Source organism: Tenrec ecaudatus, chromosome 13 (assembly GCF_050624435.1).
Source record: "Tenrec ecaudatus isolate mTenEca1 chromosome 13, mTenEca1.hap1, whole genome shotgun sequence".
Taxonomy (NCBI): domain Eukaryota; kingdom Metazoa; phylum Chordata; class Mammalia; order Afrosoricida; family Tenrecidae; genus Tenrec; species Tenrec ecaudatus.
Window position 1 is genome coordinate 87,622,478 of NC_134542.1, and position 17,224 is coordinate 87,639,701.

Sequence of the window (17,224 nt, forward strand, 5' to 3'; positions counted from 1 at the left end):
TGAGAAATGGTCACTGGAGCTATGCCACCAGGCACAAAACATACCATTTGTTTTTGTGAAATACCATTGTTTTAAAATCATTTTATTGATCCATACTGCTCTTATCACAATCCTTAATTTACACCCATTATGTCATTCACATTTGTACATTTGTTGCCACCATTTCAAAAGGTTTTCTTTCTACTTGAGCCCTTGATATAAAAAGCTAATTTTCCCCCTGTGAAATACCATTTGTTTCATTGAAAATTGCAGCTTTTTTTGTGGGGGTAGTATGTAATACAAGTGACTAGCTTCAGAAAATAAACAGAAATAGAGATTTTTTAAATGGTAATTTTTCCATGAATTTTTTTATAGCTCTCTAGTTACAATCAACTTTGTTACCAGCAAGGTTTCTGGCCAACAATAGGCTATTACTAAGTCAAAAGCTACATGTGGATTTTCAACAACCCCTGCGTTGCTCAAGGGTAGCTGTACTTTTAAGTGGAATAAACTATAAACTTGGGCTGAAGTGTGTATTTGTAGAGACTCTTCATGTCTGTTTCATATATATAATTCATTTATATTTTTCCTGTATCCTAAATAGGGCCTTAGAACATAGATAGTGTGTACTCAGTACTTTTTATTCCACAAATGAATGATTGCACAAGTTAATAGGATCTAGCGATTGTTTCCTTAGATACATTTTCCTTATTATGTGTTCTTCAGAAGACAACAGTTTCATGGTAAAGATTTTAATGAAGGTCTCCTTTGCTGCTGTTACAAACTGCACATTCTTTTGGAAAGAGCTAGGAACTAGAAACGCAGACTCCAGAGAATCATAACGGGGCTTACTGTCATAAGGCAATTGCCTAGAAGAATGTTTTTATATTTTTCAAAAGTTCTAGAAGTTTATAAAGTTAGCTAGCATACAATTATAGTCTAGTTTCGATTAACTAGACTGGAATCTTCTTGTAAATAGCTTTTTTTCAGGTAATAGAAATAATTATATAGCCCACAAGCGGTTATGAAATATGTTAGATAATGAATGCTTTAGGTAGGTGCTTGTATATAACGGGTGCTTGCTGAACGGGAATGATGTTTGATGCCTTTGTGGGCCAGATACTTTGTTCTTTGGTGGTCTATTACATATATGAACTTAATCTTCACAATGATCCCATATGGTTAACAGATAAAGAAATAGTGAAATAAAGTGTAACAGCTTACAGAGAAGATATTTCAACCCAGGCTATTTGACTATGGTTAAGGAATTTCAACTCTTTATGATTCTATAGTTAATGCTTTGTAATAAGTATTCTGTGCTTTTAGTTTTATACAAACTAATACAAACTGGAAACTTATACATAGTTAATATTAGTAGTGTTGCATAGTAATTGAACACAGCAGGTCCCTTAATTGGGTAGTCGCTATATTGATCATTTGATTGTTCTTGATTAATACCAAAGTTGACAGGAGTTTGCTGTTACATATACCCATGTTGTTGCCCAGCCTCCTGTATCGTATGTCTGATCCTACTGACCATTACTTTATCAAGTCCATCACCGGAAAGCTTGTACCAAATACAATTGGCACAAAATGTAAAAAGAGAATCTTCCTTTTAACAATTCCCAAGGATTAAAATGCGTGTTAATTTTAAGGAGCTCAGCTCTTAATATTCCCTTACTGAAAAGAGTTTCAACCAGAGTCTCTCATGATCTGTGTTAGAAGGTGAAATTAGTAAAGGAAGTAAGTCCACTTTAAAAATGGTAGCATAGGGTAGGGATGGCTAAGCATATGATCTGGGCTCTCTATTGAGGAAGAAAGGCTACTGTTCACTGAAGGCTGTGAGAAGGCTCCCTGGCTAGACTGCCGCCCCTTCTCAGTCAGGTTTCACCACTGCCACTTCGGAGTTTATTTTTACAGCCATAGATCTCTTTGGGACTCTTGATGCAAGACTTCACCTTTCCCACCAACTTTATGATTATTTTAATAAAATTTTGAATTGTAATCCATAGAGATAGCATTCATGTTCTCATTAGAATTAAATTGTCCTAGGTTATCTATATTTGAGTAAGGGAAAGAGATTTTCATTTAGTCTAAGACCAATTCCAGTTATCGTACTTCATGGATGACTTAGAGCTAGTTATTTATCTCATTATGTGTGTAGCTGCTTAGCCAAAGCCATATTGGTCAGAAAACCCATGCCTGATTGGCATGTTTGAAAAGCTGCTATCACTTTGTTCTTCAGATGATGGTTTTTTACAGAGGGAGGATGACCCCTTCAGGACCAGTGGTGCGAGTGGCAATACTGGGAGGATGGAGGGAGGGTGGGTTGGAAAAGGGGAAACCGATTACAAGGATCTACATATAGCCTTCTCTCTGGGGAATGGCCGAAAAGTGGGTGAAGGGAGACTTCGGACAGTGCAAGATATGACAAAATAATAATTGTAAATTTTCAAGGGTTCATGAGGATGGGGAGGGAAGGGTAAAATAAGGACCTGATGCCAGGGGCTTTGGTAGAGAATGGATGTTTTAAGAATGATGAGGGCAACGAATGTACAAATGTGCTATACACAATTGATGTATGACTGGATTGTGATAAGAGTTATATTAGCCCCTAATAAAACTATTTTAAAAAAGAACTTTTGTTATATGGCTTTTTAAAAAATTCTTCAATTAAAAAAATTCTTCATGATAGAATTCTATCGTAATTACTAACAATTTTGTTTTTTGGCCCCGAAGCATGAGTGCCAGCACCATCATTCAAAGAACAAGAAACATTCTAAGAAATCTAAAAAACATCATAGGAAACGTTCCCGCTCTCGATCGGTAAGGAAATTTTGTAAATTGCACCATAAGTATATTGAAATATTGCCAGCATCAATATGAATAAAGTTATTTGTGTTGGGTAGGGATCAGATTCAGATGATGATGACAGCCATTCAAAGAAAAAAAGACAGCGATCTGAATCCCGTTCTGCTTCAGAGCATTCTTCTAGTGCTGAGTCTGGTAAGCAATTCTATTTTGCTTAAAGTCATTGACAGTAGTATGTCCTCAAGTTCTGACCCTTTTTTCTTTGCTATTGCCTAGAGAGAAGTTATAAGAAGTCAAAAAAGCATAAGAAGAAAAGCAAGAAGAGGAGACATAAATCTGTAAGCAATATTCTAATTTTTAAACCTTATGTACACTTTGTACTTCTGTCAGCCACAGGTGAATCTCTTTGTTTCTAGCCCTTTGTAGAACACAGCACCTGGGCTTGTTTTGTAGAATCTCTTTCAGAGCCGTACACCTTTAAGCTTGTTCTTTTATCACATTTTAGCAATTCCTCCCTTACCAAATTTGAGGAAACCATTTTATTACAGTTGTCAGCATACATACAAGATGTGATTAGACCAATATCTTGTACATGGCTAAAAGAGCAAGTGCTTTATTGGTTTAGTGATAAATGTAATTTACATTTACACGGTAGGCTTTGATCTGATGTATATCTTAGCCCTTAATTTATGAGGCTTTCTTTTAATTATAAATTACCCTATCAGAATGTCATCCTATGAGGAAAAAACAGACCTCTCCTGTGAACTTTGACAGCCTTAATTGAATCCTTGAAGTTAAAAATTCAAATTTTGTTTCATGACCCTTTCTAAGGCTCATGGGAAATGTCACGTGTTCATGTACTTGGATGTTCATAAATATTATCCTTTGTGTAAAGACTTTAAAAGCATAGCAGAGAATTCATCAAAAAGTATGCATATTGTTATTTCATAGGATTCTCCAGAGTCAGATGCTGAGCGAGAGAAGGACAAAAAAGAAAAAGACCGGGAAAGTGAAAAGGACAGAACCAGACAAAGATCGGAGTCAAAACACAAATCACCCAAGAAAAAAACTGGAAAAGATTCTGTAAGTATTTAGAATCCTTTTGGATTAAAGACTTTTTATAATTCTAAAATGCAAAAGTGGAAACCAATGTCAACATCAGGACAGTGTGTATAGACAGAATATGTGTGCATTCAAGTCACTGTACAGAGGGAAAAGAAACTACCCTTTCTTTATAAGGTAAAATTGTCCATTTTCAGTCATTCTACCTCACAGGTAATGCAGTAATTGTATGTTTATCTGTTGTCTTTATGATTATAGGACTTGTTTTAAAATTCTGTTTATGTTAAACTGTGTTTAACGTGCTGTAAGCATGTGTCTGTCATATCAAACACTGATTGCCAATCTAGAATATGTGCCAAATACACAAGGAATTTGGTACCTCAGAACAGCTGGTTTCCATTAAGTAGAAGCAAAGTGCTGCGTTTAAGAAAAAATTTAAGAGGAAAAACTTGTGTACCATTTTCAGTACATGAGAAGTTTGATTTTAAGTTCGGTGATGATTCTAATGAAATAACCAGCGAATGAGCGTTCACTCTGTGATCCATTGGCGGTCTTTGGGGGGAGGCCCTGTGTTTCTGTGGTAAAGAACCTGGGGATACTGACATCATCTCTAACTGTATTCATTCTTTTCAGGGTAATTGGGATACTTCTGGTAGTGAACTGAGTGAAGGAGAATTAGAAAAACGAAGAAGGACCCTTTTGGAGCAACTGGATGATGATCAATAAAATATACCAAATATATGTTTACAGTATGATTTAAATCTAATTCAGACCAGGGACTCTATTTTAAGTTCAATCGAAATAACACTGGGTTTTAATTATATCACAGAACAAAAAGTGCATTTAAGTATATTACTATTGTGGACTTGACTTTATAAAAACAAAAGAAATTGAAAATAACTTTTGATTCTATAACAAGAATCATATTTTCATATGGTCATAACTGTCTTTCTGTGACCCTCTCACAGGGCACTGCAGGTTGGATTAAAGGTGGCAATTTCCTGATAACTGCAGGTGTCTCCACTTTGTTCTAAAGTCTAAGTCATGAAGTGATTTGATTTATAGAAGTTGGATTTTGACATAATGAAATTTTTTTATATATAGTGGTACAAAATAAGCACCAGCAACTGATAAAACTGCTTTTTTGTGCACTACCGAACTGATTGAAGCTGGTAAGATCTTTTTATGTGAGCTCCTAAGAAACAGGTGAATTGGATGGGAATCTGGTAGACCCTGAGCTACAGTGTTGCTGTGAGCGAGCACTACTGTACTGCAGCCACCATTCTTTTTACAAACGCCTGAGTACATTTTTAAAAGGCTATTACGAGGGCATTATTTTCAGCATTTATTTTGAGGTGATGTTTAAGAAAATTAACATCAAATTGTAAATTAGTTTAAATATATTTGCCTTAAGGACCTACTAAAGAATGTGCCACAAATTTTAAGTGATAGTTGCAATATCCTTGTCTAGAACAAAAATCAATGTTGACTTGAGTATTTTCTTTTAACAGAGTTGTCTTTTTTTTTTTTTTAATCCAACCTTTCTCTTTTTTTCTTTGCGGAAGTCTTTTACCTTCCCTTTTCATTGAGAAGTATTGACTTCGTGGTACACATTCTAAAGCATTTCTTATTTGAATATTTTTGTACATTTTTATCAATTATTAAACCTTCTCTTCTAGCGTGTACTAGTATTTATTTCTAATTAAACTGCTCAGCGCTAAAGAAATTGTATGATCATTTGAAGATATTAAAGCCCCCAAAATTTGCTTTATCCTGCCCATAATAGCTAGTTTACTTCCCAGTTTTAATGTCTACGGATGTTATATAGATCGGTGCATTTAAAGCCCCTTTCAGCAGGATATTTTAGGGAGGCAGTTATTTGGACAAAGTGAGAATGCTCTAGATGCTAACTTTTGAAGGTTGGTAATGTAATTTATACTATTTTTCTTCCATGCAGATTTTTTTTAAAAGTAAGTATTAGCACATAGTGTTCGGTATTTTCTAGGCTTTACCTTAGATTTTGTTCTTTTAATTTGCTCACCGAACAAACAGTTCTTTTTATTTTTCTTCATCTTAGTATCATTGAAAGTGAGACTTGATATGTAGTAGTACAAAAAAATCACCAGGATATCTCTTTGCCCTCCCATTTCCTTGTTTGAATTGATAGTCTGCAATGTTCACTGTTTTAAAATCAATAAGAGTGGGAAAATTATGTTTCTAAATTTTCACCAAATCATTTTTGTGCTGTGAAATTTTCCATGACTGATACTGATCTGAGAAAATGAAGTAATCACATTACTTGAGATTAAATCTCCAAGTATATATTTGAATTAAAATATTTATATATAACTACTTTGACAACAAGGTAGTTGCCTACATTTACTTCTCAGAAGTCCCACTGTAATGATATTATATAATATTACTAATCATGTCAAATATTGACATGAAAATCTTATGCATATGATATTGGCAGAAATACTAACGATGCTTCACAAAATAATTTGAGTCTGTAAAACATTGTTTTAATCTCTTCCAATACTGATGATTTTTAAAGTACAATCTTAAAAGACTGATATTTTAATCTAAATAAAAGCTACCGATGTGTTTTAGTATGTCCTCAAAACAGATTTCTGTATTTCTTACAGAGACACACACACCATCTTATCACATTAGATACATACAAGACAATGCAAATTCAAATTTCACGTTAGTACTCCCTCATGAAAATGATTTGAACTGAAAACAGAAGGGGTGGACAGAGTACAATTGAAAATACATCTTAGATTATAGACTTTCCTATAAAAGTTGTAGCTTTGAAGTCACTCAATGCTAGTCTGCCTTTGATAGTCCCATCAAATGGCATTTAGTTGCCAGTTCTGAATAGTTTGAAAGCATAGATGGAAAGTTACTAGGTTTGGTTAAGAGCTAGAGTTCTGAGTGAATCATTTCAGCCATTATGTTTCTAAATCTTCCGTTAACAATGGCTGGATTGTCTTGGGATGTTGGTGTTGCTAGTGTTTAACATAAAGTGTACAAACAGGAAAGCGTGTTGATGTACATAGGGAAGTTCACACTTCATTTAACCCTTACTCATTTATCTTTTTTTTACTCATTTATCTTCAGTATCATTTGTATCAATGAGTTACCAGATTAAATTCACAAATAAAATGTTTTAATGTCAATATCTTAATTGTTCGATTTTCTCACAGACAAAATAATTTATACTATGAAAACGTAATAGCTATTTAAATACAAAATTATTTAAATGTATTTAAATAACTAATGCTTAGTAAGTTACAGCAATGACCCCACCTTAATTTTTTTTAATCCGGTGACCATTTCATTATTCTTAGCTTAAGTATATTCAGCATAGTAGTATTTTTGGTTGGTTTTTTTTAATGCAATTTGGACTTACCCTCATCTGATAATGGTTAAAATATAGCTATTGTTTCATCCTTTGATTTTGTGGAAATTTGGTTTCACGCTATTAGATTGCAAAATAAAGGAATTGGCCATTTTTATTCATAGTGATAGGTTAAAGAGTGTGTAAAACTCTTGGAAATGTTTTCTGTTCATTTTATTGGAAAAAGAGCCTGATTTTGTTTGATTTCCAAGGGACCTGCGCCCCACAGTACAAAGGTAGGCTTAGGTGCTCCCAGTGCTGATAGTCACCCCCCACTGCTGACCAGTATTGACATATTTTTGCATGCAGAAAGGAATGGTTAACCCCCTCTTTATGAAGATTTAAAAAACAAAACACCTCATGCTATTTAAGAGAACCGGTTTCCAATCAAATAGTGCCCAGGGAAGAGAGATGAATGCTTTTTTTTTACCCCTTAAGGTTCATAGGTTATTTGAAGTATATTATGTAAATTTAATGTAAACTAGAAAATAAAGAACTTCAGCTTTTAAAATGAAATAAACATTTCTAAAAGCATATTGTGACAAAACATTTTCTGGTATGTTAAGTCTACCCAGTCTTTATATTGGGGGTGTCTCATTATTAAATGAACTTTAAAAGTTAGCAGCCATATCTTCTGTAGACACTCTGGTAGCATAGTAGATTACGGGTTGGGCTGCTAGTTGCAGTCAGCCTTTCAGAATCACCCGCCAGTCTGGTTAAAATGGCTTTCTATTTCCTTTAAAAGAGGTGCAGGTTCGGAAACACGGGCAGTTCTACCCTGGCCTAGATAAGTGGCTGGTGTGAATCAGAATCAACGTCATCGACGGCAGTGAGTAAATGGCCTGTATAGGTAAATGAACCAGTTCCACATGAAAGAAAAGACAAATTACATTTTTCATACAACTGTGTTCTAGTAAGCTTATAATCCCATGCCACGGTTTAGATGACACACTCTGATGTAATTGTGAACTTATTCATAACTCGCTTTTGATTTTGTTTTCCACTAAATGGTGGTCATAGAAGTTCCTCAGGGCTGGGCATTTGTTTTGTTTCACTGTTACATCCCTGAGAAACAGAACTGCATCCATCGAGTGTACAGTACTGCTGGTGGACATGTGCCCCCCAGGAACCACAGTACACATCATTTAAAGGGGGCTAGACACTGTAAATGATGTAACTGAGCCACATACATGTCACTTGAGTTTAGTACCAGCACCTTCTCTTTATTGCTGTTTCAGAAAAGCTTGCTAGTGAGAACATACCAGGTGTTTGTTCATTTGTTTTAGTAAGGAAATGATTTGGAACATTAATTGGTATGCCACCATAGTTCAAAGTAAGCTTTGAGTCGGTAACATTCATTTTGAAAAGCCGTAGGGCAGTAATACGGAGCTTCACTGACGCAACAGGTGCTGTGATCTTGCTTTTGGCATGAGGTGCTCTAATGGGTTAGCAAGTCAAACTCACTGCTCTGTGGGAGGATTTCACTGAGTCGGAAACAACTTGATGGCAGTGGCTTGGTGTTCTTTCAATTTTACTCCTATCCAGAGACTTAGAAGTTACTTAGCTTGCATATCTAGCTCGTAACAGGTAGGTTACTAGTTGGCTAACTGCAAGGTCAGCAGAGCAAAACCACAAACCACTGCCGGAGAAAGATGGGACTCGGTAGTCCCAGAACGATTGATTAACCTACAGGAACGGGTCTCTTTCCAGTAAGGTCACTGTGAGTTGGAAATAACTGGCTTATTAAGCTGAGTTCTTAACTTTTAGGCAGCAGATGCTCTACTTCCGGAATTTGCTATATGAAAACTCAGAAAACTAGCTTCTGGAAGTCTAAATAGGATCTCATTCAAGATCGTCTCATTGCTAGTGAACGGAGTGGTATTGGCTTAATTTGATGAAATTGCCCAAGTGTAAATTGTCGATAGTTGGTAACCTAGCTAAACCTTTTGAATTACAGATTGTAAAATGAGTCATTGCCTAAGGGTTCAAATTCTTTGCACTACTCTGCTCTTCCTTGGATCTCTAAATGTGCTACTTACAAGCATTATTTTTTCTTACCTGCAAACGTTGGTACGTGTTCGCCATCTAGCCTACCTTTAGAGGTAAGCTGAAGACTGGTGAAAGGTGAGTCATGAAGGGAACATGGCTTCTACCACATTTGCTCATATGTTCTGACGTAAGTAAACTCATAAAAGTAGTAGACCTTTTTTAAATATAATGAAGAAAAATGCATCTTTACGAATTTAGAGGTAAGCATTTTCCTTTCGGTCAGTTCTGTTGTGAGGTGCTTGATGCCTACACTGTTTATTCTGAGATAGCTGTTTTATAAAGTATACCAATACTTTCTTCATGCATTTGTTTCATCGATTTTTTTAATCTTTAAAGAAATGGCAACCCCTTTTGTATGTACTGTGCTGATGGTAATATTTATCAAAGTTTATATAATTATGGTATTAAAAAGTATGATACTCTGACCTATTCTAAAGTAACTAAAGGGGTGGGGGGGGATAGCTCTATAATGAACCAAAGTAGAGTTGCTGAAAGGAGTATCAAGTTTTTGTTCTGTTGACTAGGATGCTGGGCATTGCAGTGAGATATAATAGAGCACCAAATAGGGGCAAAAAATCTTTCACAACTAAAATAATAATCGGTGACTGAGGAGCAAGTCATTCCATTTTCCTGAGCCAATTTCCTTGTGGATACAGTAGTAACATTGCTGTACTTTAAAAACAACCAACATGCATGTTTTTCCACCGAACTGCAACTCTGTTGCATTTATTCCTATGCACATTGTGTGATTTATGTAGGCACATGGGGATTTTAATTCGTAACAGTCTGTGCAAAGCAGAGGGTGCTGATAGAAAAGATGGCTGTGGTAAGGAGCCCTGATGGCGTGGGGTGGTAAAGAGAGTGTCTCAGATCCACAACCGGTTTTCCTAGTTGAAGGGTGGTTGTCCCGGGAACCGCTGTGGGGCTGCAGAAAGGAGTGATTTGTTTTAACAATTTCTTGAAGAACTATGCCCTTTTTAAGTTTTATTAAGCATTGGACTGCTAACAACGAGGTTGGTGGTTCAAGTCCACTGGGCAACAGATGAGGCTGCTCCTGTAAAGATTTATAGTCTTTGGAAACTACTCGGAGTTGGAGTCCACTCGAGGGCAATGCATTTGGTTATGGTTTTATTGCACCAATTGAAAAGTTTTCTAAAGTGAATTGCAAGTTAATTCACTTTCACAAAAATAAATTAAATCCTTTCTAGATGATTTAGAGATTTGTATGTGAGCAGGGGTGGCCTGCAGATGTCCTCCAACTGCCTGTAGGTGCCTTGCAAGCTAATGTATCTGGCAGGTGCACAGTTACTTCCAGCTGTATACGCACATGACCCCAATGCTTTAAACTAGGTTTGATAGGTGACATCTCAAAAAGAACACGAGCACTGGCTCTCTGGTAGCTGTAAGCTTATGAGTAAGAGTTTTGAAGATGCATCTTTAATTCCTATTTTCATACAGCAAATAATTTTAAGAGCTCATGACAGGGAGAGAGTCTTTTCTAAAATTTACCAAATATATTTTGGTTTAAAATTCAGTTAGCAAGCGACTACATAAAACTTCTTTAATGTTCCATTAACAGACTACAATGTATTACAAGATAGTAGTGTAAATAATTTTATTTGTTCATATGCCATGAAAAGACCAGGAAAGTAACATGAGCTGCTTTTATAAAACATGTCTAATATTGCTAAGAAGCAGGCCTATTAATAAACAGAAGAACATGCCAACATTACTGTCTATTTCTAGAACTTAGAAGTGATTTTGTAATGTGTACATCAACTTTGAACAGCTGGGCAGTGATAAAGGGCCAGCTACTTGGGTTATTTCACTGATGGCTATTTTCGTTTATATTTTATCAATAGACTAAATCTTGGCATGTTCTTTTTTTTAAAGTACACATTTATGGGGATGTGCCAGCAGGTGACAGTTTTAAAGTAATCTTTTCTGTAAATAGGTACACTAATGTGAAATGTGATAACTGATCCCTAAACAATCCTTGTAGTTAAATATATATATTAAAAAAAACCTATAAGTTAAAATAACATTCAGATTGTATAGCATAGGCTGATGCATTTTTTAACAATATTTACATTATTACCCAGAGGCTTAGGTGGGAATTAAAGAGAAGTGTAAAAACCATAAAAAACTGCACCAATTTTATAGCAAAATATCTGTACATTTAAAAAGATCATATAACTACACATTATCAAAGGAAAATGGGACTTTCACCAAGGGACTCACATAAGCATAACATAAAATATGAAATTCAGTGGTTAAATACTATACAATAAACTTTACACTTGTTAATTGATGAAGTGTACCCAAGAAGGTTAAGCCAGAGCAGAATGTATATTATGAAAAGTAAAAATTTAACTTGAGTCCAGTTTTTAACTTGGGAGAAATCAAGTGCCCTGCCCGAGAAGGGAAAACAGTGACTTAGTTGGTCATTTAGTCCCATTACATAGCACTTAAGCTTGTTCCAATGTGAGTATTTCAGCAACTTCATTCCAATACCCCATGAGGTAATCTGGGAAAAACAAGAACTTCCTTTTCCAACAGCTTTGATACAGATGTCAGATGTATCTTTTTCCAATTAACCAAAAAAAAAGCAAACCCTGCGATTGTCAGGAGAGTAAGGCCGGGTTAATACTGCTAGCACATCTGTCTATAGAACTTAGTAAACTCCCTGGTGAGCAAGGCACCAATCTCTATTCTCAGGATTGACCATCATGGTCCTCAGAAATCCGAATACTGGTTACTGAGATGTTAACTTTAGTGTTAATAAATATATTTGCATTATTTTAAAAGCTGCCTCTAGCTGAAGAACACAGTACTGTAAATAACGCTTAAACAACGGCTTAAGTTTTCAAAGCCTTGCGTCCATACCAGTAACTGCAGGGCACCATCAGAGCCCCGCACAGCAGTGGACTGTGGAACTGGGGACAAAGGGTGGGGTGACCTCTGTCACAGCGGTTGCATCCTGCTTGCCCTTGGGTATGGTCAGGAGAAGTTTGCCTGTGCTTTAGTAACTTCCTCCATGCTGCAAGCCCTTCGAAGTGTGACGTGAATGGGTATGGCGGAAACAAGCTGGTTCCTTAAAAGATAGCTCAGCAACAGGAGCCCACAGCAGATGCATCCGTGTCATTTACAACTTCACAGGAAACCAGGGGGAGCCATCATGGGACATTCACGACGATGGATAGATGAATGCATTTATGAGATTTACATTTTGGTTAAACTGAATAACATTGGTTTAAAAATCAAACCCTATTGCTTTGCTGTGATTAATCTGAGCAGGTCCTTTCACTTTTAGGCACTTGTTAACAAGGGTGGACAGGAGAGCCCATCATTTTTAAGAGACCTATGTATTTGCTATAGCTGAGCCCTTAAGAATGTTTATCTGTATTCTATAGGTTGCTATTAGATAGTTGCATGTTCCCGTGGGCAGTTTCATTACGCACACCCTCTCTTCATGCAGGCAGGTCTTGAGCTCACATCATGATTTCGGCACCATTAACAGAACGCAAGTTTTGATCATCAAAGCGCCGCCTGACGCTTCTCCTCACCGCATCGGCCCGTCTGTAGGGCTGGTTTCTAAGATCTGTCAAAAGGAGAGCACCAATAAGAGAGTGGCAACCTTTAATGTCAAGTGTCTAAGCAAGAAAAGGCCAACTGGCAGCCCATCAAAGCAGCTTGTATAGAAGAGTCAGCTAAATGGCCCTTCAACAAACAGCACTGAGCCAGAGAAGCGATTTTTGCCTTCAGTAGTTACAGTCATCAAACCAGGAGGCGACACTGGTGGGATTCTGGCACTTTTCAAGGTAAATAGAGGAGAGGGCTTCCATCACTGGCCGAGTCTAACTTGGAAGACTGACTTTGAAAACTTCTTCACTTGAAAGTAGCTGTGATTTCGTCCTTGCCTCCCCTAATAGGCACCCCAAGAAATCTGCAGATCAGCAATTGTGGCTAATTTTAAGTTGCAAAAATAAAAAGACTTGCTCTGCCCTTTTCCTCAAGTTTTGGTCAAGAAAGGAACCTCAGAATGTTTGACCTCCCCTCATGTTTGAAATAATTATTTCCCAGCTTGTAAACTGGTAGTTAGCCCTTAAAAGAATGGATTCTGGCTTCTCTTTGTAAAAGTGGAAAATACGGCAGAACTAGGCAACCAACCGTAGCTGAGTGGAAGATGAGTCCTATACTACTCTCCATTCTGGTACCCTCCTAACCCCCTGCATGGTGGAATTCTAAATTCAAGCAAGGACTAGTTTTGCACGGCACAACATGTTAAACACTCAGTTACTAACCAAAAAAAAGGCTAGCAGCTAGAATCCACTCAGGTCCCTCCAGCGGAACTTCTGAAAGGGCATAGCCACTGAAAAGCCTGTAAGGCACAATTCTATGCCTTCATTCTATTTCATGGGATCAGAATCAACCAGAAACAGTTTGTATGTTTGTTAAATCTGTCAAGTCCCTGCTTCCTGGCCCAGAATGGTAATGGAATGTCGGGGTTGTACTTCAGGGTGTGCCGTCAGTGACTTGTGCCTCATACCTGAGTCCTCAGAATTCCCTAAAAAACCTTAAACCCTCTTCAAAGGTTATAGAAAATGCCGTGGACAGCTCCTGTTCTCCATCTCGGAAGCAAAATGGGGTTAAGGGAGTAAGGGAAGAAGACTAGCACCCAATGCAAGGAGAATCGGCAGTGAATACCCTGGCCCACGCCACCACACTCGAGAGCATGGAAGCAGGGCAAGACAGTCCACCGGCGAGGCCCAGACTCACACCAGTAAGTATTATTACCCTCGGCCGGCCGTGCACTGAAACCATGATCTGCATACAGAGATAGGAGGAAGCTAAGTAAAAAGTGATGCTTGCCAGCTCTGTGTATCCTCCACCACCGGTGTGCTAGAAGAAATCCTTACCCTCGAGTGAACATTGGGAAATTTAGTGATATTATTCTTCTTTAAGGCTAAACAGAAAACAAAAACAACAAAAAATGATGGTTAAGTAAAAATGGGATGAAAATGGAAAGCAACTCAACTTAGTCCTTAACACTCCTGGGTATGTTAGCCGACAGGGGACCAGCACTGGAAGTGTCAGATGAATCAAGGGGGGGTGGGGGCAGGGGTTTTCCCACCCAGGTCCAAGCTGCTTTGAAGATTGGCTCCAAAAGGACAGTCCAGCAGCAAAACGGACAAACACTGGCCACTCAGGTGACAGGTGCTGACTTGTTAGGAAGCGCTGGTGGGTAAGTACACTGCAGAGCAGGCAAAGACAAACCACATCCTTTCAAGGCTCCAGACAAACATACACGTGCAATTCATTCATAAACTGCTCATGTCACAACACAGAACACAGATGCCTACTCAGTTCCCTGTCAGTCCCAGCACAGGAGTCAAACGAAGGTGATTTCCTGTTAGAATACGTGTTTTCTCTGGTCTCTCTTCTTATCAACTGGGTACCGAAGAGAAGTTCCTTTTGTAGCCGTTAAAATAATGTTTTTTTGTTTTGTTTTAATTCTAAGAGAGGTAGCAATAATGCTAGCATCCTGGCAAATGAAGTGGGCAGGAGTTTTTTTCTTGTTTTAATTTAATCACAGAAGAAATAACCTGGGCTTATTAGGGACCAGAGGCTGCAAGAAATGTAGCTATGACAGCAGGTGATCCTAACTGTCTGATACTGCTGAGAGCTGAGCGGGGGGAGGACACTCGGAAAAGTGACCTGCAAGACAGGGTGACTGCCAAGCTGTGTCAGCCGATGTGCAGGCTGCGCGTGTACAGTGTTCGGTGAGCTTCAGCACACACACACACACACACTACAGCCGAGGAAGGTAGAATTTGAAGTAGTGGCTAGTTCACAACACCTGCAAATCATTTTGCAACTTCAGAGAAGTGCGCATTCCTGAGCACTTGTATGGCAGCTCATTTGACTATCAAAGCGTGCTAAGTGGGTATCGAAAGGGGTGGTGTAAGATCTGTAAACCTCTGGGAGAACGGTAAATATTAGTTAAGTCTATTCATTTCTATCATTTTCTGTTCAAAGGCAGTAGCCTACAAAGTTTACAATTTGTTGGTCCCCATCTTGATTCTCAAAAGAAGTGCTGCTTAAAGAATGATGTTTCTGAAAGTGTCTGCCAGCAGCACTTCTCTGAATTCACTCCTGACTCACGCGATCAATGTGGCGCTGAGTAAGCAATGACTGGAATGCAAACACATGCAGCAATGCGGGCGACACACGTCACAACATGGGGGTGGCCCTGTCAGACACACAGGCACATAAGAGGTCAAAAAAAAAAACCAAACCAACCATAGCAACCTTTTAAGGGCATCAGGTGAGAAAGAGTAATAGTTTAGTAATGGTATTCTTCAGTGAGAACAGGTTCGCAGAAAAACCGAGAGCCACGTTTGGCGGTGCGAGCGGTAAAGGGCACAGTCTTCAGCACTGCATGGGCCAGGGCAGCCAGACAGAACAAACGAGAGAGGGAGAGAGAGGAAAAGGCCAAGACCCGCTGCATTAGTCCACGGTTAGTCCTTTGTTAATCACACCTGGGGGCGGGGGGGGGCTAGAAAGGGGGCATAAACCCAAATGCGTGAACGCAAGAGTTCCTCAATCTGCAGCTTTGGAGGGGGTCGAAAATAGAAAGCGTTCCAAGCACAACACTCATTCCCCATGATAAAATGTCTTTGTATTTTGGAAGCTGATAAACAGCTCGACAGATAGGAAAGACACTTGCTGCCACGACGCAAGGCAGTGCCCAAGTTAGAGGTATGCTGTAGCACAGAGCCCAAACTCCAGGGCGGTTCCAGCAGCAAGGCTTCATCACAACAACCAAGCTGGACGAGGCACCAGTTCCGACTTAATGAAAGACTGTTGGCTCATCAGTAAAAGTATCTGCCTCTGAGTTTGTATTGGTTTTCAGGGCAGTTACTTTGAATATTGGACAGGGTAGAACTTCCCTGGTGGGTTTCTGAGACTAATGGTGGGGTGGGTATAATTCTCTGACTTTATGGACTGCAGCCCAACTTGGAACCCCTGTGCCGCCAGGCCTCCCACTGAAGGAGTAAAGGGAAGCTTGCTGGGAAAGCCTGCATAGACAGTGGTCAGCACAGAGCTGAAGGGGCCTTGTCTACGATGCTCATGAGCCAGGCAGATGGAGAGGAAAAGGGAACATGGGAGCACAGTAAAGAACGTGGAAAACCACCAGGAGAACTAGCCCTCTTGAAATGTACAAGATTTCAATGATACTGAGAAACAGCTGGAGTTTTTAAAGAGACTTGGTGTTCTTTGGCATGCTATTATATATTTATTACAAACACTAATGCACAATTTCCCTGTATTCTGAATCTGAAGGGCTTGCAAACCCTGGACAAAAGAAGGCACTATCCGCATGAGGCCAGCCTCTTTCTTACCTGTTATGATATCTTCGATGGCACCGTCTTTCCCCTCGTACACATGTCTGTTATCCTTAACTTGGCGCCGCCTTAGCTCTGCAATGAGCTCTTGCTGCTGTCTCTTGGATTTATGGGGAGACTGAAAGGAAGGAACGAGGCAGATGGTCAGTCCTGCCGGGACCCACACTGGGATTTGGGAGAAATCAAAATGTCTGAGCATTGTGTTGCTGGTGAGTAGCCTCAGGCAGAAATACAAACAGCAGCCATGCCACACTGTTCAAAGGCAGTCAGATAGTTTTTTTTTTTTGGGGGGGGGGGGCGGGTGGGGGTGGTGGAAGAGGGAACAGAAGCATTGAAACTACACAAAACTCCAGCTGACACGGGAAGGCTAGACCCTGTGGCCATAGTAAGAACCATCTCCTTTTTAAACGGGTGCAACGAGTCTTGACGGCTGGACCTGTGGCAGTGAGACAGCCAGTAATGCTCGTCTACTTTTAAAAATGTTACTCACCTTCATGGTCTTTACCTGGGA

At 38.8% G+C, this 17,224-nt stretch overlaps 2 protein-coding genes across 11 annotated transcripts in view; one reads left to right on the forward strand and one right to left on the reverse strand.

The window, feature by feature from the left end:
- PRPF40A (pre-mRNA processing factor 40A) overlaps nucleotides 1–5,530 on the forward strand; it is a 43,832-nt gene extending 38,302 nt beyond the window's left edge. For all 4 annotated transcript variants that reach the window (XM_075529744.1, XM_075529745.1, XM_075529742.1 and 1 more), the window contains exons 22-26: nucleotides 2,719–2,805; nucleotides 2,889–2,985; nucleotides 3,067–3,128; nucleotides 3,742–3,873; nucleotides 4,486–5,530. In XM_075529744.1, the coding sequence (XP_075385859.1) occupies nucleotides 2,719–2,805; nucleotides 2,889–2,985; nucleotides 3,067–3,128; nucleotides 3,742–3,873; nucleotides 4,486–4,578 (471 nt within the window). In that variant the 3' untranslated portion in view covers nucleotides 4,579–5,530. The remainder of the gene's footprint in view (nucleotides 1–2,718; nucleotides 2,806–2,888; nucleotides 2,986–3,066; nucleotides 3,129–3,741; nucleotides 3,874–4,485) is intronic.
- A 6,358-nt stretch (nucleotides 5,531–11,888) lies between these two features.
- FMNL2 (formin like 2) overlaps nucleotides 11,889–17,224 on the reverse strand; it is a 336,609-nt gene continuing 331,273 nt past the window's right edge. For 2 of the 7 annotated variants that reach the window (XM_075529754.1, XM_075529757.1), the window contains 3 exons: nucleotides 16,711–16,831; nucleotides 14,224–14,270; nucleotides 11,889–12,905 (listed from right to left, as the gene is read on the reverse strand). In XM_075529754.1, coding sequence (XP_075385869.1) covers nucleotides 12,867–12,905; nucleotides 14,224–14,270; nucleotides 16,711–16,831 — 207 coding nt within the window. In that variant the 3' untranslated portion in view covers nucleotides 11,889–12,866. Of the gene's footprint in view, nucleotides 12,906–14,176; nucleotides 14,271–15,635; nucleotides 15,743–16,710; nucleotides 16,832–17,224 lie in introns of those variants that run through there. The other 5 variants (XM_075529753.1, XM_075529756.1, XM_075529752.1 and 2 more) reach the window with 3 other exon arrangements.